At 62.6% G+C, this 21395-nt stretch overlaps 2 protein-coding genes across 2 annotated transcripts; one reads left to right on the top strand and one right to left on the bottom strand.

Annotated features, from left to right (window-relative positions):
* Nucleotides 1-1115: 1115 nt before the first annotated feature.
* Nucleotides 1116-5224, top strand: KCNJ9 (potassium inwardly rectifying channel subfamily J member 9). The gene is made up of 3 exons (XM_029055838.1): nucleotides 1116-1188; nucleotides 3054-3928; nucleotides 4806-5224. The coding sequence occupies exons 2-3, from the start codon at nucleotides 3076-3078 to the stop codon at nucleotides 5174-5176; spliced, it is 1224 nt and encodes a 407-aa protein (XP_028911671.1). The 5' UTR covers nucleotides 1116-1188; nucleotides 3054-3075; the 3' UTR covers nucleotides 5177-5224.
* Nucleotides 5225-8659: 3435 nt separating this feature from the next.
* On the bottom strand, nucleotides 8660-18307 carry IGSF8 (immunoglobulin superfamily member 8). The gene is made up of 7 exons (XM_029055837.2): nucleotides 18016-18307; nucleotides 13103-13480; nucleotides 11988-12494; nucleotides 10682-11095; nucleotides 9705-10130; nucleotides 9038-9184; nucleotides 8660-8867 (listed from the first exon to the last, which is right to left on the bottom strand). Exons 1-6 carry the CDS (start codon nucleotides 18116-18118, stop codon nucleotides 9069-9071), a joined length of 1944 nt encoding a protein of 647 aa, XP_028911670.1. The 5' UTR covers nucleotides 18119-18307; the 3' UTR covers nucleotides 8660-8867; nucleotides 9038-9068.
* Nucleotides 18308-21395: the final 3088 nt, after the last annotated feature.

Here is a 21395-nt window from a genome sequence, read left to right on the forward strand (position 1 = left end):
TGGGCAAGCCGCCTCACTTCTCTGTGCCTCAGTTCCCTCATCTGTAAAGTGGGGATTAAGACTGTGAGCCCCACCGGGGACAACCTGATTACCTTGTAACTACCCCATCGCTTAGAACGGTGCTTGGCATATAGTAACAGCTTAACAAATACCATAATTATGATTAGTGGGGTGGGGGGCGTCAAAGTCACCACAGTTTCCCGCCCCCCACCCACCCGCGGACATTCCCCTGCGGACATTCCCCCACTGGATGAAAGGGAAAGAGAGGAGGGAGTTGGGGTCGGGGCACGGGGGGAGGAACTGACGGGTTGCGGTGGGGGGGGGGGGTGATGCGGGAGCGGGGTTGGCATCCCATTCTCCCCTAACTGTCTCCATCTTAAGCTCTTTGCGGGCAGGGAGCATGACGACTAACTCTATTGCATCGTACTCTCCTAAGCGTTTAGTATAGAGCTCCGCTTGCCGTAAGCACTCAAAGCAGCGTGCCTTAGCGAGAAGCAGCGTGGCTTAGTGGAAAGAGCAAGGGCTTGGGAGCCAGAGGTCGTGGGTTCTAAGCCCGCCCCACCACTCGTCTGCTGTGTGACCGTGGGCAAGTTTCTTCACTTCTCTGTGCCTCCGTTAGCTCATCTGTAAAACGGGGATGAAGACTGTGAGGCCCACGTGGGACCACCTGATTACCCTGTATCTACTCCAGCTTTTAAAACAGTGTTTGGCACATAGTAAGCGCTTAACAAATGCCGCTATTTTTTATTATAAATACCATTGACAGATTGATTAATTGATCTTTCCCGCTCTCCCGGTCCCGGCTCGCGGGAGCGGTACCCACAGCGCGGCGGCGGGGAGGCGGGGGGGGGGGGGGGGAGCGGGAGGGGAGGATGCGCCGTCGCCTAGGAGACGGTCCGGGGCCGGTTTCCGTGGCAACGGGCGGGGCGCAGGGGCGTCTGGGAAGCGGCGAGGACGGGCGCCGAGGCGGGACCCGGGCCGGAGCCGCCGCTAAATTTAGGCATCGCGGGGGGTGGGGGGAGGGGGGAGGTGCGGGGCCCCGGTGCATCCCGGGAGAGGGGCGGGGGTCTCGGGAGGGGGGATGGGCGGACCGGCGGAGGGGGGTGGGGGGTCGGGGCCGGGCGGTCCGGTCCGGACAGAGGGACACAGCCAGCCGGGGGTCCCCGCTGCCGCCGCCGCCCGTCCAGGGTGAGTCTGACCCCGGGGGGGAGGGGGCGAGGGGGGCGGGGGCGCTTCTATCCACTCCCCCCCAAAGATCTCCCCCTCTGCGTCCTGGCAGGAGAGGAACTGGGGGTGGGGGCTGGGGGGAGAAGTGAGCCCTTAGGGAAGAGGGGTCGGCTTCCACCCGCCCACCCCCAAATTTCTCCCCTCCCTCAGTTCTCCCCGCTTCTTCAGGAGGGCGGGGGGAGGAACAAAGCGGGGGGAGTCCTTTCTACCGGACCTTTCTCTCCACCCAAGAGGGTGGGGGACCTCCCCTGTCTCCACCCAGCTTTGGGGTCTCAGAGGTTTAACTGCAGCCCCGGGTCCAGAGGCGGGGGGCGTCTCCGTGGTCCTGACCTGCCTCGGCCCGGGTCAGGCTCCCCTTCCCCCGCCCCCTCCCCCCAACTACTCACATCACCCCGGGACTGCGAGGACGGGGGAGGGGCGGGGGAGTGCAGGCCCCACACTCCCTTGGGGGTCGGGGCAGGTGGAGGTCGCCCTCGCCCACCCCCACAATCCAGCAGCAGCGTCTAGTGATCTAGGTGCGGATGGTCGTTTCTGTGTGGCAGAGGGGGTTATCAGGGAGGGTTTCCTGGAGGCGGATGGGGCTTTAAAGAGGGTCCGGGGAGAAGGCTGAGATGCCCTGCTCAGGCCCTGACGCCCCCTCCGCGCCCCTCCCCCAACGAAGATCTCCCTCCTTTTGCGGGAGAGGCGCAATAGGCAGGGGCAGGAAACTGAGGCCCGGAGCTGAGAAGGGTCTTGATGGCTCAGTCGTCGTTCCTTGCACGGCGGAGGCTCGGAGGTCGCGGGGAGAAAGAGAGGGAGAGAGGACGAAAAGGCGGGCGGACACGAGGGGTGAGAGCAGTGGAAACCCAGTAGGCCCCCCCTCCCCCCCGATCTCATGATTTCTCCTCCACACCGACCCCCACCCTACCCCCAGCCAGAGACATCCGAGTTCCGTCCCCTCTTCAGCGCGCTGTGTGACCTCGGGCCAGCCCAAAGCCCTCTCTGATCCCGACTCTCCCCCTCGAACAGCCCTGGAGTGTGTGTGGGGCGGGGGGGGGGGCGGGGACGATGAGAGGACTCGTGTACGATGTCACCCCACCCCCAATTTATATTACTAACGATGGTATTTGTTAAGTGCTTACTATGTGCCAAGCACTATTCTGAGCGCTCGGGCAGATACAAGGTCATCAGGTCGTCCCACGTGGGGCTCACCGTCTTAATCCCCATTTTACAGATGAGGTAACCGAGGCACAGAGAAGTGAAGTGACTCTCCCACAGTCACCCCGCTGATAAGTGGCGGAGCTGGGATTAGAACCCACGTCCTTCCACTCGTTCATTCAATCGTATTTACTGAGCACTGTACTAAGCGCTTGGAAAGTACGATTAGACTACTGTAAGCCCGTCAAAGGGCAGGGACTCTCCTTGTTACCCATTTGTCCATTCCAAGCGCTTAGTCCAGTGCCCTGCACGTAGTAAGCGCTCAATAAATACTACTGAATGAACGAATGAACGAAAGTACAAATCGGCAGCAGATAGAGACGATCCCTCCGCGCTAAGGCCCGATCCCGTCCCTAGAGCCGCCCTGGTGTTGAGGGGAAGCAGCGGGTGGGTGTTTGGTGGCGGGCGGTGGGATGACTGTGGGCAAGTCACTTCTCTGGGCCTCGGTTACCTCATCTGTAAAATGGGGATTAACTGTGAGCCTCACGTGGGACAACCTGATCTACCCCAGCGCTCAGAACAGTGGTCGGCACCTAGTAAGCGCTTCACAAACCCCGACGTCAGTATTATCATGCTGCCCGGCCCCCAGCCTGCCACTGATCTGCCTCCGTTTCCCCCCGGGCCGGCAGGGTGTGATCTCGGGGCGCCGCCATGGCCCAGGAGGGTCCGGAGGCGGGGTGCCGGGCGGGCCCTCCGCCGCGGCGGGCCCGGGGCCGGCAGCGTTATGTGGAGAAGGACGGGCGCTGTAACGTGCAGCAGGGCCACGCCGGAGAGCGTTACCGCTACCTGACCGACCTGTTCACCACGCTGGTCGACCTCCGCTGGCGCGCCAGCCTGCTCGTCTTCATCCTGGCCTACGCTCTCACCTGGCTCTTCTTCGGCGCAATCTGGTGGCTCATCGCCTACGCCCGCGGCGACCTGGACCACCTGCACGACGCCGCCTGGACGCCCTGCGTGCACAACCTCAACGGCTTCGTGTCCGCCTTCCTCTTCTCCATCGAGACCGAGACCACCATCGGCTACGGCCACCGGGTCATCGCCGACGCCTGCCCCGAGGGCATCGCGCTGCTCCTGCTGCAGGCCATCCTGGGCAGCGTGGTCAACGCCTTCCTGGTGGGCTGCATGTTCGTCAAGATCTCGCAGCCCAACCGGCGGGCCGAGACCCTCGTCTTCTCCTCCCACGCCGTGGTGGCCCTGCGCGACGGTCGCCTGTGCCTCATGTTCCGCGTGGGCGACCTCCGCCGCTCCCACATCGTCGAGGCCTCCATCCGGGCCAAGCTGATCCGCTCGCGTCAGACCCCCGAGGGCGAGTTCCTGCCCCTGCACCAGACCGACCTGGCCGTGGGCTTCGACACGGGAGACGACCGCCTCTTCCTCGTGTCGCCGCTGGTCATCTCCCACGAGATCGACGCCCGCAGCCCCTTCTGGGACGCCTCGCGTCGCGCCCTGGAGGAGGACGAGTTCGAGATCGTGGTCATCTTGGAGGGCATGGTGGAGGCCACCGGTACGGACGACGGGCGGGGGGCGCGGGGGAGGCCGCCGGTTGGGGCCACGGCCCACGGAGAGCGCGGGTCCGGGCGCTGGAAGAGGTGCGGGCTGGAGGTTACGGGAGATGGAAACGGTGAAGGTGTTGGTCAGGCGCTCACTGGGTGCCAAGCGCTGGGCTAGAGCCTGGATCATCAGGCTGACCCACGCGGGGCTCGCGGTCTCAATCCCCATTTTACAGATGAGGGAACTGAGGCCCAGCGAAGTGAAGCGACTTGCCCAAACTCACACGGCTGCCAAGCGGCGGAGCCGGCATTAGAACCGGTGCTCTTTCTGCTCTTCCGGCAGTGAAGCGGTGTGGCTTAGTGGAAAGAGCTCGGGCTTGGGAGTCAGAGGTGGTGGGTTCTAATGTCGGCTCCGCCACTTGGCAGCTGCGTGACTTTGGTTAAGTCACTTCACTTCTCCATGCCTCGGTCGCCTCCCCCTGTAAAATGGGGACTGAGATTGCGAGCCCCACGTGGGACAAACCGATGATCTTGGATCTACCCCGGCGCTTAAAACAGTGCTTGGCACATAGTGATGAAGTGCTCGGCGCTTAACAAATACCATCATCGTTATTATTAATATTATCTGATCCTGCTCTGGCCCCGCACCTGCTCTGACTCTGCCCCTGTTCCGATCCCTCCCCCTGCTCTGACCCACCCCGCCCCTTACCCTAACCCTGCCCCCTGCTCTGCCCCGGCCCCCTGTTCGGCCCCATTCCCTTCTCTGCCCCCACCCCCGCCCCTGATCTGACCCCGCCCACGCCCTGACCCCTCCCGCTCCTCTGCCCCCGCCCCCTCCTCTGCCCCCCGCCCCTCGGTTTGACCGCCCCCTGCCCCGCCCCCCGCCCGCAGGGATGACGTGCCAGGCGCGCAGCTCCTACCTGGTGGACGAGGTGCTGTGGGGGCACCGCTTCATGTCGGTGCTCAGCCTGGAGGACGGCTTCTACGAGGTGGACCACGCCTGCTTCCACCAGACCCTGGAGGTGCCCACCCCGTCCTGCAGCGCCCGTCAGCTGGCCGAGGCCGCCGCCCGCCGCGACGCCCACCTCTACTGGTCCATCCCCAGCCGCCTGGACGAGCGGGGGGCCGAGGCCGAGGCCGACGGGGCCGGGGACGACGACGGGGCCGCGGGCGACGACGGGGACCGGGAGCCCAGGGCCGCCGGCGATGGCCAGGAGCCCCCGGAGGGACCCCCGCCGTCGGAGGGCGAGTCCGAGCTCTGAGCCGGGGGACCGGCCCGGGAGGCCAAGGGGACCAGGAGGAGGAAGGGGAGGGCGAGGAAGATGGGGGGCGGGGGGGGGGGAGGAGGAAGAGGAGGAGGCCGGGGGAGGGCGGGAGAATGGCCGGAGGAAAGGGAGACTGGACTGGATGACCCCCCAGAGGGAGGACGAGCGACGGGGCGGGCCCTGGTTGATTGATTGATTGACGGGGGGTGAACCGGCAGGACAGGCCGGAGACTGGACAGAGGGGGCAGGCCAAGGAGTAGTGGACGGGGCGGCGGGGGCAGACACCGATTGATTGACAGGGGGGTGACCTGACCGAGGGACAGGCCAGGGAGTGGAGAGAGGGGCAGGCCGGGGGGAGATGGACCGACAGTTGATTGATTGATGGATTGACTGACAGGTGGATAAGCCGACAGAGGTGGACAGGCGGATGCAGGGACAGGCGACCGTTTTAGGTGTCAGCCGGAAGCCCCCCGGGGGACTCCCACCCCTTCGGAAGAGACGCCCCCCCGGGACGGGGGGCGGGGGAAGGGGGGGAGGGAGGCAGCCGTGGAGCCCCCCCGGGGCGTGGGGTGGGTTGGGGGGTGAGCTTTTCTAACCAGAGAAATCTATATTGATTGATCTATAGACAAATCTATTTTCTAGAGGGTGGGGGGGAGGGAGCCCAGCTCGGAGAGTTGGGGGGTGGGAGTGGGGCTGGTGCCAGTGTCCCGAGGAGAACCGATGCTGCGGAGAGGGGAGAGACCCGAAGGGATGGGAGAGACGGGGAGAGACAGGAAGTGATCAGGAAAGATTGGGAGAGGGAAAAGGAAGTCGAGAGAGAGAGAGATCTGGGAAAGGGACCGGGAGAGACCGAGAGAGGTTGGAAAGACGGAGAGAGAGGAACAGATGGAGTTCGGGAGAGATGAAAAGGTGACGCAGAGAACGCGAGAGACAGGCAGAGATTCATTCAATCGTTAGTCGTATTTACTGAGCGCTTACTGTGTGCAGAGCACTGTACTAAGCGCTTGGAAAGTACATTTCAGCAACAAATCGAAAAAGGAGACCCAGGAAGGGATCAGGGGAAACCAAGAGAAACAGGAATCGGAGGGATAGAATGAAAGACTTAGGTAGTGAGAGAGAGGAAGTCATCCAGAGATCGAGAGAGACGAAGCAAGAGGGAGAAATGCGGAGAATCACGCAGAGATCGAAAGAGAGAGCAAGAGAGTCAGAGACCGGAGAGTAATACTAGATTGAAAGAGATGGAGATAGACACAAAGATCGAAAGAGTTGGAGAAACGGGGTTAGAGAAATGGGGAAAGTCTCCCAGAGTGTGAAAGAGTCCGAGGTGGGGAGTCTCATGGAGAGTCAGAGAGATGGGGAGAGTCACTCAGAGATCGAAAGGGGTGGTGAGATGGGGATCAGAGACATGGGGAGAGACACAAAGATCAAATACCATAATTATTATTATTATAAAGAGATGGAGAGATAGGGGTTCAGAGAGATGGGGAGAGTCACACTGAGCGCGAAAGAGACGGTGACGCTGAGAGAGACGAGGGAGGTGGGGAGAGTCACACAGAGATCGAAAGAGATGGAGAGAGGGTCAGAGAGAGAAGAGGGTGATGGGGAAACTCACACAGAGATCGAAAGAGACAGAGAGATGGGGGTCAGAGAGAGACGAGGGAGACGGGGAGAGACACAGAGATCGAAAACGATGGAGAGATGGGGGTGAGAGAAAGATGAGTGTGAAGGGGAGAGTTACAGAGATAATAATAATACTAATGGCATTTGCTTAGCGCTTACTATGTGCCAGGCACTGTACTAAGCGCTGGTGTGGATACAAGCAAATCTGGTTGGACGCTGTTCCTATCCCGCATAGGGCTCAGAGTCTTACTTCCCATTTTACAGATGCGGTACTGAGACACAGAGAATTGAAGTGACTTGCCTAAGGTCACACAGCGGAAAAGTGGCGGAGCCGCCGAGATTGAAAGAGACGGAGAGATAGGGGGTCAGAGAGAGAGGGGGGTGATGGGGAGAGTCACACAGAGATCGAAAGAGATGGAGAGATGGGGGTCAGAGAGAGACGAGGGAGATGGACAGATGGGGGCGGGGTCATGGAGCCCCCGCCCCTCCCCCCGTGCTCCCGTTCAAGGCTACGGGGGGGCGGGGGCAGGGAGGGGGTAGGGCCAGCGGGGAGGGGGCGGGGACGCCGGGCTGGGCCCCTGAGCGCCCCCCTCCCCGGCCCCGCCCCTTTGGTGCTACGCCAAACTCGGGGTCCTCCCGACCCCCCCCGACCCCCCCGGTTCACACCAAAGGTGCTGCCCCGGCCACACCGCGAACTCGGTTCCCCAGACGACCCATTAAACTCCGGTTCGGGACTCTTGTTCTCCGCTTCTCCACTGAACGTGCTCCCCCCCGCCCCACTGTAAGGCAGACCCCGGCTCCACTTCAATAATAATGTTGGTAATTGTTAAGCGCTTACTATGTCCTAAGCCCCGGGGTAGATACAAGGTAATCAGGTTGCCCATGTCGGGCTCACAGTCTTCAGCCCCCTTTCACAGATGAGGTAACTGAGGCCCAGAGAAGTTAAGTGATTTGCCCAAGGTCACACAGCTGACAAGCGGCGGAGCTGGGATCAGAACCCATGACCTCTGACTCCTAAACCCAGGCTCTTTCCACTGAGCCACGATAATGTTGGTATTCGTTAAGCGCTTACTAGGTGCCAAGCACTGTTCTAAGCACTGGGGTAGGTACAAGGTAATCAGGTTGTCCCACGTAGGGCTCACAGTCTTCATCTCCCTTTGACAGATGAGGTAACTGAGGCACAGAGAAGTTAAGTGACTTGCCCAAGGTCACACAACTGACAAGTGGCGGAGCCGGGAGTAGAACCCATGACCTCTGACTCCCAAACCCGTGCTGTTTCCCCTAAGCGACGCTGCTTCTCTATCAGCATCCCTCCCCTCCGCTATTGAGCCTTGCTTGATTCCCCCACCCATGTGCCTCACTAAAGCTGCCTCTATCCCCCAACACACACACCACAAACACACACATTTTGGCCTAGTGGATAGAGCCCGGGGCCTGGAAGTCAGAAGGACCTGGCTTCTAATCCAGACTCCATCACTTTTCTGCTGTGTGAAGCAAGTCACTTCACTTCTCTGGGCCTCAATTTCCTCATCTGGAAAATGGGGATTAGGACAGTGAGCCCCATGTAGGACATGGACTGTATCCAACTTGATTAGCTTGCATCAACCTGGGGCTTAGTACAGTACCGGGCACAGAGTAAGCACTTAGAAAAAAACAAACACACCATGAAAAGGTGCCCCGGTGTCACCACATCAGTCCTTCTTTCTGTTGTCCCATAAAAGTCACTTCCCAGGTCTCCGGGTTCCTACCCTCGCCTGCTTCTCCCAACTCCTGCCTCCCATATCCCTCCTCCATCCCCCTCCCCCCCACCACGCGTGCACACACACATACTCCAGTCCCAGGGAAGAAAAGAGCCCCCAATTCTAAAAAACAAATTTATTTTCGTTTTAGAAAAAACAATCCTACTGGGTGGGGGGTACACCCTCTGTCCAGGGGGCGGAGAAGGTCGGGGGAAGGGCAATAGGGGGGCTGGCTCAGTCAAGAGGCATCAAATAAATAGGAAGGGGGGGAGGGGGATGAGGGGAGGCCACGTGCGGGTCTCTTCTGGTCTGGCAAGTGGAAGTGGTCCCTGCAGAGAAAGAGATGGGGGTTTGGGCGTTGAGGTGGACAGGAAAACTGAGTCAAGGAAAACAGGAGATCCAGAGAGTGGGTTGCAAGCAGGGGTGGTCAGGGAAAAATCAGGGTTTCATGGTGGGGCGGTGTCACGCGTGTGGGTGTTGGGTGGGGGTCAGGCCTCACCTGCAGGCTGGGGAGGGGGTCTCGGCAGGAGTCAACGTTTGCGCAGACGCTTCAGGAAGCAGCAGGTGATGGTGCCAAGGACGGTGCCCCCCGTGACCAAGGCCGCGGCTGTGCCCACCAGCAGCGGCACAAACAGGGTGTCCAGGGCTGGGAGGACAGAAGGGGAGGGAGGATCCATCAGCTCCTCCGGCCACCACCAGGACCCCCTCCCCAGCCTCTGAGGGTGGGGCCGGGGCCAGGATGGCACATGTGCAGGGGCTCTAGGGTGGTATAGAGGGGAATCGGGGAGTATCGGGACACAAGGACACCGGGATTGTGGGGGTGCTCTCCCATGGGGGGAGACCAGTGGGGGAAGTAGGGGAGAAGCCTGGGGGCAGTGGCCTCTGGGTTGGGAGGAGTGGGAGAGTCCCAGGAGAGTGGGGGACTTAGTGGGGTTGGGGAGAGGCCTGGGGAGGCTGAGGACCCATGGGAGGCCCATAAATGGGGGAGGAGCCAGTCGGGGGGGGGCACTGGGGAAGAGGAGGGGGAGACCTGGAGAGGTGGGGGTGTTGGCAGAGGCCTGGGGAGGCTGAGGGCCCATGGGAGGCCCGTGGGTCGGGGGCATTGGAGGAGGGGGTCAGTGGGTTGGAGGGCGGAAGGGAGGCCCGGGGGGGAGGGGGGCACTCACGGCGGGTGTAGGGGTAGACGGTGACGGGTCCGGAGCGGGCGGTCCCGGCCTGGTACCAGCTGCGGTCGGGGAGCTGGGCCCAGGCCGCGGCGGAGCAGTGATAGACGCCCTCGTCTTCGGGCCGCAGCTCGTGCAGGCGCAGCCGGTGGGTGCGGTGGCCCAGCCGCTCCACGCTGACCGCCCCGCCCGACGGCCGGACCCCCAGCTCCACCACGCCGTCCCGGTCCAGCCCACCCACCAGCCGCGCCGGCTCCAGCTCCGGGTCCGGCCGTCCATCCGGAGTCCGCGGCCGCTCTGCCCACCAGCTGAGGGCCAGCCGCAGGCCCGGGGGACCCCCCGAAGTCGTCACGTTACACAGCAAGGGGGCCACCTCTCCCCGGTACACCGCGCCCCCCGCCAGCCACGCCACCACCTCCAGCGCCACCCCTGCCGACGGGCGGGACAGAAGAGACGGGAGAAAGAAGGGGGAAACGGGGAAGGAAAAGGGGAAAGGATAGAGGAAAAGGGGACAGGGACGAGGAAGAGGGGACAGGGATGAGGAAGAGAAAAGGGACAAGGAGAGGGAAAGGGACACGGAGGAGAAGAGGGACGAGGGGAAAGGGACAAGGAGGGGGAAAGGGACAAGGAGGAGAAAAGGGGCAAGAAGGAGGAAAGAGATGAGGGGGAAAGGGATAAGGAGGGAGGAAAGGGACGAGGAGGGAGAAAGGGACAAGGACAAGAAAAGGGACCCGGGGAAGGAAAGGAACAAGGAAGAGGAAAGGGATCAGGAAAAAAAGACAAGGAGGAAAGGGAGAAGAAAAAGTGTTAGACTTCTGGAAGAGCTGACACCCTCCCCCGCACCGCCCCCCCCCCCCCGGACTCCCGCCCCTCCCCCTCTCTCCTTCACCCCCTACGGATTCTTGCCCCCTCCCCCATCCGCCCCCCCGCCATGGAGTCCCGTGGCTCTGTCCCTCGCCCTGGCCCCCAGGCCCACTGACCTTCCTCTCGCACGTGGACGGGCAGCGGGGCGGAGCGGGCCTCGGCCGCCTGGCGGAGCCTCCCTCCGGGCTCCCGCACGTAGGCCCGCGCCAGGCAGCGGTAGACGCCCGCGTCCCCGGGCCGGGCGGCCTCCAGCCGCAGGCGGTAGGCTCCGGCCGCCACCTTGTCCAGCCCCCCGCGCCGGCCGCTGTAGCTGGGGCCCGGGCTGACCACGCCATCCGTGTCCAGCTGCGTCACCAGGTGGCCGGGCCCCGGAGCCCCGGCGGGGGCCATCTCCCAGCCCACCGACAAGGCGACGTTCGGGCCCGGGGGCAGCGGGGCCGGGGCCGCGGACAGGTTACAGGTCAGCTCCAGGGCCTCCCCCGCCGCCAGCCGCTTCTCCCCGGGACCCACCGTCACCGACAGCTGCGTCGCTGCGAGACACGGACCGGGCAGGGGCGGCCATCACGCTCCTGCCCGCCCCGGGGCCTCCTGTCCCGGGGTCCCCCCACAGTGGTCATCCCCTGCGCCCTCTCCCAGTGCTCCCCCACAGTGCTCAGTGTCACACTGCTGTGACCTTGGCCAAGTCACTTCACTTCTGTGTGCCTCAGTGACCTCATCTGCAAAATGGGGATTGAGACCGTGAGCCCCACGTGGGACAACCTGATTACCTTGTGTCTACCCCGGGGCTTAGAACTGGGTTTGGCAAGCAGTAAGCGGTTAACAAATACCATCATTATTATTATGATGATTATCAGCTCCATGTGCTCCCCCGGAGTGCTTGCTGCAAGTGGTCAGCCCCTGTGCCCTCTCCCAGTGCTCACCCACAGTGCTCAGTGGCAGCTCTGGGTGATCATCCCTATGCCTGTTCCCAGGGCTCCCCCACAGTGTCTGCTCCCACACACCCCCCCCCACAGTGCTCGCTCCCAGGGCTCGCTGCAGATGTTCCACCCCCTGCTCCCACCCCCAGTTCTCACCCCCAGTGCCAGCTCCGGGTGATCACCCCTGTGCCCGCTCTCACACTCCCCCACAGTGCTCGCTCCCAGGGCTTGCTGCAGATGTTCATCCCCTGCTCCCACCCCCAGTTCTCACCCTCAGTGCCAACTCCGGGTGATCACCCCTGTGCCCGCTCCCACACTCCCTCACAGTGTTCGTTCCCAGTGCTCGCAGCAGGTGTTCACCCGCTCCGCCCACTCCCAGTGCCCCCCCACAGTGCCAGCTGCGAGTGTTCGCCCGTGCCTGCTCCCAAGCTCTCCCCCGGTGCTCGCCTCCCCTCTGCCACCTCTATGCCCGCCCCGGCCCGTCCCCCCGCTGTCTGCGACTCACCCAAGGCGGGCACCTCGACGTGGGCCAGCACGGCCCGCTTCTCGGCGATGCGGGTCCAGTTTCCACCGCCGCCGGGGTCCTGGATCCACTGGGCGGCCGTGCAGTGGTAGGTGCCCGTGTCGGCCGGGCGGGCGCTCCCCAGTGCCAGGCGATAGCCCCCGCCGTTGGCCCGGACCAGCTGCAGCTTGCCCGCCGCCAGCCGCGCACCGTAGGCCGGCCCGGCCTCCACCGACAGGTCGGCCCGCAGCCCCGCCACCTCCTCACCCGCACCCGGACCCGCCGGTTCCCCGGGGGGTGTCCGCCCGAAGGACACGGACAGGTGGGTGTGCTGAGCCCCCGCCCCAGCCCCCGGCCCCGGGCCGCCCCCCGCCCTTGCCGCGCAGCCCAGGACCAGCTCCTGCCCCTCGGGCACCGTCAGCCGCGGGGGCATCGCCGGGCTCTGGCGGCCGCGGGGCCAGGACGGACTCGGCCCGGGGTCGGCCGACACCTGCAGCAGGTCCGGAAGGACTGCGGAGAAACACACGGGGACAACGGCGGGAGTGGGAGGGGCCGCCGCCGGGTCTCGGGGACCGGCCCCTTTCCCCGAGCCGCCCCCCACCCGGTACCCGACCCCTGACCCCCTCCCCAGAGAGCCCCCTGCCCACATCTGACCCCTTCCCCCCTCGTCCTCATCCGACTCCTCCCCGAGCCCCCCACCCACATTTTACCCCCTCCCAAATCTGGCCCCTTCCCCGAGCTCCTTCGCACACCTGACCCCCTCCCCTGAGCCCCCCTGCCCAATCTGCTCCCTCCCCCGAGCCCCCTTCCCACACCTGACCCCTCCCTCGAGTCCCCCACCCACACCTGATCCCTTCCCCTGAGCAGCTTCCCGAAACCGACCCCTCTCCCGAGCCCCCCCGCCCACACCTTACCCCCTCCCCTGAGCATCCTCCCAAATCTGACCCCTTCCCCGAGCCCCCTTCCCAGACCTGACCCCTCCCTCGAGTCCCCCACCCACACCTGATCCCTTCCCCTGAGCACCCTCTCCAACCCGACTCCTCTCCCGAGCCCCCCGCCCCCACCTGACCCCCTCCCCGGGGGACCCTCCCAAATCTGACCCCTCCCCCGCGGCGCACCTCTGAGCTCCACCTTGCCGCTGTAGCTGCCCAGGTAGGCCGCGTCGGTGGACGGCGTGTAGCACTCGTAGACCCCGGCGTCCCGGGCCCTGAGGCGCCCGATGCTGAGCTGGGCGGCGTCGCCCCTGAGCCTCCGCACGGTGACCTCTCCGGCCGCCACGCGGGAGGCGAACACGGCGTAGGGGAAGCGCGGGTCACGCGTGCTGGCCACGCCCAGGGCCGTGTCCGGGGCCTCCGGCCGGTAGAGGAACCACTCGAAGTCCTGCTGCGCGGGGCCCTCGAAGCCTCGGACGCTGCAGTCCACCGTCACCGCCGTGCCCTCCACTCGGTAGAGCGGCCCCGCGGGCACCAGCACCTCCCGCGCCGCCACCCACGGCCCTGCGCGGGGACAGAGGCCGCCCGGCTCAGTGGAAGGACCCCGGCTGTGGGAGCCGGAGGTCGTGGGTTCATTCATTCACGCGTTCAGTCGTGTTTATTCAGCGCTTGCTATGTGCGGAGCACTGTACTGAGCGCTTGGAACGCACGGGCCGGCAACAGATAGAGACAGTCCCTGCCCAGTGACGGGCTCCCGGTCTCAACGGGGGAGACAGACGGCAGAGCAAAACGGAACAAAACAAAACGACATCATGAAGATAAATAGAATCAGGGAGGTACACACCTCATCATTGAAATAAACAGGGTAATTAATATATACAAATGAGCACAGTGCTGAGGGGAGGGGAAGGGGGAAGAGCGGGGGTCGAATCCCGGCTCTGCCTCTTGTCAGCTGTGTGACCTTGGGCCAGTCACTTCGCTTCTCTGGGCCTCAGTTCCCTCATCTGGAAAATGGGGATGAAGACTGGGAGCCCTACGTGCGACAACCTGATGACCTCGTATCTACCCCAGCGCTTAGAACAGTGCTTGGCACATAGTAAGCGCTTAACGAGTAGCAACGTTACTATTGATTACCAACGGGACAAGCGGGTCCGTGTGGGCCATCCCGAGTCCCCTCCACCTCCCCCGGCGCTCAGAACGGTGCTTGGCACATAGGAAGCTCTCCACAAAGGCCTCGAAGGGAAAACGGCGTCGCTTACTGGCAAGAACCCGGGCTGGGGACTCAGAGGACGTGGGTTCTAATCCCGCCTCTGCCACCTGTCTGCTGTGTGGCCTTGGGCACGCCACTTCACTTCTCTGTGCTTCAGTTACCTCATCTGGAAAATGGGGATTTAGACTGGGAGCCCCAAGTGGGACAACCTGATTAGCTGGTATCTACCCCAGCGATTAGAACAGTGCTTGGCACAGAGTAAGCGCTTAACAAATACCATTATCATTATTATTATTCTCTGTGCCTCAGTTACCTCATCTGGAAAATGGGGATTAAGACTGGGAGTCCCAAGTGGGACAACCTGATTACCTGGTATCTACCCCAGTGATTAGAACAGTGCATGGCTTACAGTAAGCGCTTAACTAACGCCATAATGATTAGAATTAGTATGATTCCATGGGCCCACACGTGCCCCCTGGAAACTCGATCCCCGCTCTCCGGCCCCCAATTTAGCTCCCAGCGTACCATTTAGCACAGTGCTCTCGACAAAGTAAGCACTCAATCAATACCACTGATAATGGGGATGAGGAGGAGGAGGAATTACTCTTCCCCTCCCTCCATTCAAAGCCTTACTGAAGGCCCATCTCCTCCAGGAGGCCTTCCCAGACCAAGCCCTACTTTTCCTCATCTCCCACTCCCTTCTGCGCCGCCCTGACTTGCTCCCTTGGCTCTTCCCCCGTCCCAGCCCTACGGCATTCATGTCCATATCTGTCATTTTATTTATTTGTATTGTGTCTGTTTTTTATTGATGTCTGCCTCCCACCCCCACCTCTAGACTGTGCGCTCGTTGTGGGCAGGGATCGTCACTACTGCTCTATTGTCCTCTCCCAAGTGCTTGGTACAGGGTTCTGCACACAGTAAGCGCTTAATAAATACGATCGACTGAATGAATGAAGCAAGGCTGGAGGACCAGTGGGGAGGGGGCGAGGAGGACACCGGGTGTAGATTGGGGGGGGTGGAGACAAAGATGTAGACTGGGGGGGGGTGTCTCCCTCCCCCCCCATCACTCCCTTGAGCTGCTCCCCACCCCCCCAGTGACTAGGGTAATGGGGGAAGGGGCTCAGGCCGAGACGAGCGGGTTGGATGGTCCGCTCTGCCCGTCAGCTGCTGGTGCCACCTGGGCCCGAGGACACAATGGGGCCGGGGGTGGGGAGGGGGAGGGGGAGAAGGCCCCGCTGCTCCCGGGACAATGCGCCCAGCCCCCTTCCTCCAACCTCCTCCCCCAGCCCCCTCCCCCCGCCGCGGCGGCTCTTCCAGCTGGGGCCCGTGATCTCACCCTGGCCGCCTCCCCCCACCCGCCCACACGCCTCCCCGGACACACGGGTGCCACCCTCCGGTGCCCGGGCCGCTGCCGGCCTGCAGGCCTGTCCCCCGCGACCCCCTCCCCTCCACGGACTCACCCTGCGGCCCGGCCCAGGCCCACCCCCTCCCCGACACACAGGGGCACGGGGCCTTGGGGTTTTGTGGGCAGCTCCGCGGGGAGACACGGCTGCCGCCCCAGACGGTACCGAGGGCTCAGCCCCTCTGCCTCCACCCCTACCCCCAGCCCCCCCGCCCCAGCTTTGTGCACCCGGCCCGGCGACCCCAGAGCCTCTCACCTACCCCGTGCCTCGACCCGGTGCCCCCAGTGCCTATCAACCCCCTCGTGCCCCGGCCTGATGAGCCCAGCCCGTCGCCCACCCCGTGCCTCGACCTGAGGCCTTCAACCCCTCATCCATCCCGTGCCCCGGCCCGGTGCCCCCAGCCCTTCTCACCCATCCCATGTCCTTGGTCCTAGTCGCCCCTTCCCCAGGTGGCTCCGGTCTTGCCCCTCTCCGTGCCAGGGCCCCTGCAGGTGGCCCTGGCCCTTTCTTTCCCAGGTGCAGCAGGCTCCTCGGCCCTCTGCGGGGGTGGGGCGCGGGTGGGGCAGGGGTCGGAGCAGGGGCGGGGTGGGGCTGGGCCTCTCCCCCCCGCCCGGGCGGTTGCCCCATTCGGCCTTCGGCCCAGCTCATTCTCGGACCCCCACGGTCCCGGACCGAGGCAAATGGCCAGGGCGCCTTAGGTCCAATCTCACGTGCCCGCAGCCTGCTTTCTTCTAACCCCCGGCTGATTTCTTTCCGGCACGGGACTTCCCTAGCCCCCACTTCCCTCTGGTCTCCAAACGGAGGACCCAAGCGCCCTCCCACGCTAGATTTTTCTCTCCCTGGACAATCCCCTGGAGAGCTTACTCTTTCCCTTCCTCCCACGCCAGAGATCTCTCTCCCTGGCCAGCCCGCTGGACAGCTTTCTCTCTCCCTCCCAAGCCAGAGATCTCTCTCTCTCTCTCTCTCTCTTTCTCTCTCTCTCTCTCCCTGACCAATCCCCCGGAGAGCTTTCTCCCTCCCTTCCTGCCGGGCCCCACCCGAGAGGGAGGGCCCCAGGAGCCCGGGTGGGAAAACCTCCCTCATCCGCGCTAAGCAACCGGGTTGCACCGTTCCCGGGGAGCGGGGAAGGGGGAGGGGAGAGAGGGGAGAGGGACAGGAAGGAGGAGGAGGAGGAAGAGAGGGAGCATCCCCATCCCTCCCCTCCAGCTGGACCCGCAGAGTCCGGCCCGGATCTCCGCACGGCAGGCGGCGGGGGGCGACGAAGGACCCAGTTGTCCGAGCGGGGCCGCTATTTTTAGACGCTGTAACCAACCCCTCACCCCTCCTTGACTCGGTTTCCCCATCTCCTTGCCCCGCCTGCTGTCCCCACCTCCCCCGACCCCTCCAGCCTCCTCCTCCAGGAAGCCCACCCGGGGTGGGAGCCAACCCACCGTCGCAATGTCCGCCACGAGGCCCCTGCGGGATAGAATCGGAGCGAGGGCGGCGGGGGGAGGAAGGGGAACAGAGGTGAGAAGAGGAGCAACCCCCACTCTCTCCCCATCCATGCCCCCCCGCCCTATTTGCTTGTATCCACCCCAGCGCTTAGTACGCAGTAAGCGCTTAACCAATTACGATTATTATATCATTACCCGGCTTTGGGGCTTTGGACGGGGAGGGTAACGGTGGAGGAGGAGGAGGGAATGGGAAGTGGGAAAGGAAAGTGGAAGAGGGAAGGGGGAGCGGGGCGAGGCTCCGGGAGGGGGGGGGGGGGGGACTCTGCCACCTGCCCCGGCGCCCCAGCCCCGTGCCCGGCCCCGCCGCCGTGCCCATCCCCGCCGCCGTGTCAGGCGCTGACTCACACGGCGCTTGGAGATCGGGAGATGAAAGGTTACTGATCCCATCACCCCCCACCTCCCACACCTTCCTCAACCCGTCCCCGCCGGGACCGGAGCCCCAGAGCGGCGTAATAATATAGTAATAATAATATATCCCTAGACTGTAAGCCCGGCTCTAGACTGTAAGCCCGCGCTGGGCTGGGATCGTCTCTCTTTATCGCTGAATTGGACTTTCCAAGCGCTTAGTACAGTACTCTGCACACAGTAAGCGCTCTATAAATACGACTGAATGCAGGCATGCAGGCATGAATATTGGTTAAGCGCTTACTATGTACTAAGCGCTGAGGTGGATACAAGCAAATAGAGCAGCCCCCTCCCTCCCACCCCTGTTCCCCCTCAACCCTTCCCCTCCCGCAAATGACCCACCAGAACTCCCTAGATGACGTCAGGGGCAGATCGGGGACACCTCTGAACCCCCTCCTTCCAGTCCCCGAGCGGACTGGGGGAGGCGGGGGGGTGGAGGGGAATCTGGGGGGATGCACAGCTCCCCCTCATTCGCACCCCCGCCTGGGCCATGCCAGGGGACGCGGCCTGGCGCGACCCCCGGCCTCTGTGCCCACCGGGGGGGGGGGGACAGGGGGGCCTGGGGAGGGGGGAGGGGGCGCCTCTTACCGAGCAGCAGCAGCAGCAGCAGCAGCAGCGGCGGCGGCGGCGGGAAGAGGAGGAGGAGGAGCGGGCGCCGCCGGCTGGGGAGGGCAGGGCTGGGGGCTTCCATGCTGGCCCGCCGGCGCGGGGAGCGGGGAGAGGGCTGCGGGGCGGCCCCGGCCCCTTTTTCCTTTGGCTTTTCCCTCCTCCGCCTCTGGCTCCGGGTCCGGCTCCTCCCGCTTCTCCTCCGGCCGCTGATTGCGCCTCCGGTTCCCGCTCCTCCCCCCGGGCTCGGCCGCCCGCCGCCGACACGGGACCGACCCCGGCTCCGCCCCCAGGCCCCGGCCCCGCCCCATCACCGCCCCCCTCCCCCAAGGCCCCCCCCACCCAGACCCCCGCTCCCGGCCCCTCGCAGCTCCTCAACCGTCTCCTGGCTCCGCCCCCAGGCCCGGGCCCCTCCCCCGTGACGGCCCCCCACCCTCCCCAGGGCCCGGCCCCCCACCCCGTGACAGCCCCCCACCCTCCGTAGGACCCGCCCCTGCCCCCGTGACAGCCCCCACCCTCCCTAGGGCCCGCCCCCGCCCCGTTACAGTCCCTCTATCGCCTCCTGGCTCCGCCCCTAGGACCCGGCCCCACCCTCCTCCACCCCCAGCCCCTCCTCCATCTCCAGACTCCACCCTCTAATAACGCCCTCTCCTCCACCCCCTCCTGCCCCCTCCCAGACCCCTCAGGGTCTCTTTCCCTCCCACGCGAGCAAGGGTACAGTGGAGGAAAGGAGAGGAGAGGGACCCAGACACTGCAGGGGAGGTCAGAGGAGGTCAAGGGCGATCAGGGGAGGTCAGGGGTCCCACGTTTGCAGTCTCTCCCACCCGGCCCTCTGCCCACTGGGGCCGTGGGGCCGGTGCCCCCTCTCCTCCCCCTCGCAGACCAGAGTGGGTTCCCAGCTGTGGGGGGAAAGGGAAGCTGGAGGACCACCAACCCACAGCCCTGGATCGCCTCCACAGTCGGCCTCCTTTCCTCTTGTGACGGGCCGCCGAGCACGGCCGGCCAAAATCTGGTTATCGGGCCGTCTTTGTCCGCTTAGAGTTGAACCTGATATGCTAACTCCGCCGGCTCCCCTGCACGGCAAAATTCTTTCTCCATCCTTACTGACACCCATGCCCATCACCCTTGCCGGTGTTCCAAATCTTTAACTCTCTCCTCAAACTTCCTGTCCCCCCACCTTCCCCATCCCTTGCCCATAATGACCCGGGCGCCTAATTTACTGAGAAAATTGACACTACCGGGCGCGTTCTCCCTAAAATCTCCCCTGCCCCTCCCCAGTCCCTCCCCACTCCTGTCCCTTCTTTAACGCTCCCATCTTTCCTAGCAGTATCTCTAGCAGTATCTGCATTCTCTCAAAATCCACCCCCTCCACCTGCTCATTCCACCCCTTCCTTCGCACCTTATCAAAACACTTGCCCCTTCCTTTCCTCCCTCCTTAACCTCCATCTTCAACTGTTCGCTCTCCAGTGGCTTCTTTCCCACTGCTTTCAAACACGCCTGTGTCTCCCCATCCAAAAAAAACCCCTCCCTTGACCACGACTCCTTCCATCTCCCCATCTCCCTCCTACCATTCTTCTCCAAACTCCTTGAGCGAGTTGTCTACATCCGCTGCCCCAAGTTCCTCTCCTCCAATTCTCCCCTTGACCGCCTCCAATCTGGCTCACGTCCCTTTCACTCCACAGAAACCGCCCTCTCAAAGGTCACCGATGATCTTCTTCTTGCCAAATCCAATGGCCTCTACTCCACCTTAAACCTTCTCGACCGCTCAGCTGCCTTCGACACTGTCAACCACCCTCTTCTCCTGGAAAATTATCCAATCTCGGCTTCACTGACGCTGTCCTCCTCCTTTCTCTCTGGTTGCTCATTCTCATGCTCTTTTACAGGTCTTCCTCTGCCTCCCTCCCCTTAGCTGTGGGGGTCCCTCAAGGTTCAGTTCTGGGTGCCCAGCTATTCTCCATCTTCACTCACTCCCTTGGAGAACTCATTCACTCCCATGGCTTCAACTACTACGTCTACGCAAATGACACCCAAATCTACATCTCCAATCTACATCTCCAGCCCTGATCTCTCTCCCTCTCTGCAGTCTCGCATTTCCTCCTGCCTTCAACACATCGTTACGTGGATGTCTTCCCGTCACCTCAAACTTAACACATCTAAAACAGAACTTTTTATCTTCCCTCCCAACCCTGTCCTCCCCCTGACTTTCCCCTCACTGTAGACGGTACCACCATCCTTTCTGTCTCACAAGCCTTAGCGTTATCCTTGACTCCTCTCTCTCATTCAACCCAAGTATTTAATCCATCACTAAATCCTGTCGGTTCCATCTTGACAACATCACTAAAATCCTCCCTTTCCTCCCCACCCAGGTTGCTACTTCGATAATCCAATCACTTAGCCTCTCAGGCCTTGATTACTGTAGCAGCTTCCTTGCTGACTTTCCTGACTCCTGTCTATCCCCACTCCAGTCCATCCTTCACTCTGCTGCTTGGACAAAAGCGTTCAGGCCACGTTTCCCCACTCCTCAAGAAACTCCAATGGTTGTTCATCCACTTCTGCATCACACAAAAACTCCTCATCATCAGCTTTAAAGAAGTCCATCACTTTGCCCCCTCTTGCCTCACCTTGCTGCTCTCCTACTACAACCCAGGCCATGTACTTCGCTTCTCTAATGCCAACCTTCTCACTGTTCCTCGATCTTGTTTATCTTGCTGCCGACCTCTCACCCACATCCTGCCTGTGGCCTGGAACGCCCTCCCTCCTCAAATCCCACAGATGATGACTCTCCCTGCCTTCAAAGTCTTATTGAAGGCACATCTCCTCCAAGAGGCCTTCCCTGACTATCCCCTCCTTTCCTCTTCTCCCACTCCTTTCTGCATCGCCCTGGCTTCCTCCCCCCTCCTAGCTCCACAGCACTTATATACATATCTGTAATTGATTTATTGATATTAATGTTTGTCTCCCACCCCCCCAAACAGTCTAGGTTGTAAACTCATCGTGGGCAGGGAATGTGCCTCTTTATTGTTGTATTCTACTCTCCCAAGCCCTTAATACAGTGCTCTGCACACAATAAACGCTCAATAAATACAATTGCATGAATGAGGGGTGAATGTCAGATGTGAAGGGGAAAGGCATTCCAGGCCAGAAGGAGTTGGAGGTGAGATGGATGAGATTGAGAAGCAGCATGATCTCATCAGAGGGCCTACTTCACCACTTACTTGCTGTGTGATCTTGGGCAAGTTACTTAATGTCTCCGTGCCTCAGTTACCTCATCTGTAAAATGGGGATTGAGACTGTGAGCCCCATGTGGGACAGGGACTGTGACCCATCTGATTATTTTGTATCTAACCCAGAGCTTAGAACAG

This window comes from Ornithorhynchus anatinus, chromosome X5, assembly GCF_004115215.2.
Source record: "Ornithorhynchus anatinus isolate Pmale09 chromosome X5, mOrnAna1.pri.v4, whole genome shotgun sequence".
In the NCBI taxonomy this organism is placed as follows: Eukaryota; Metazoa; Chordata; class Mammalia; order Monotremata; family Ornithorhynchidae; genus Ornithorhynchus; species Ornithorhynchus anatinus.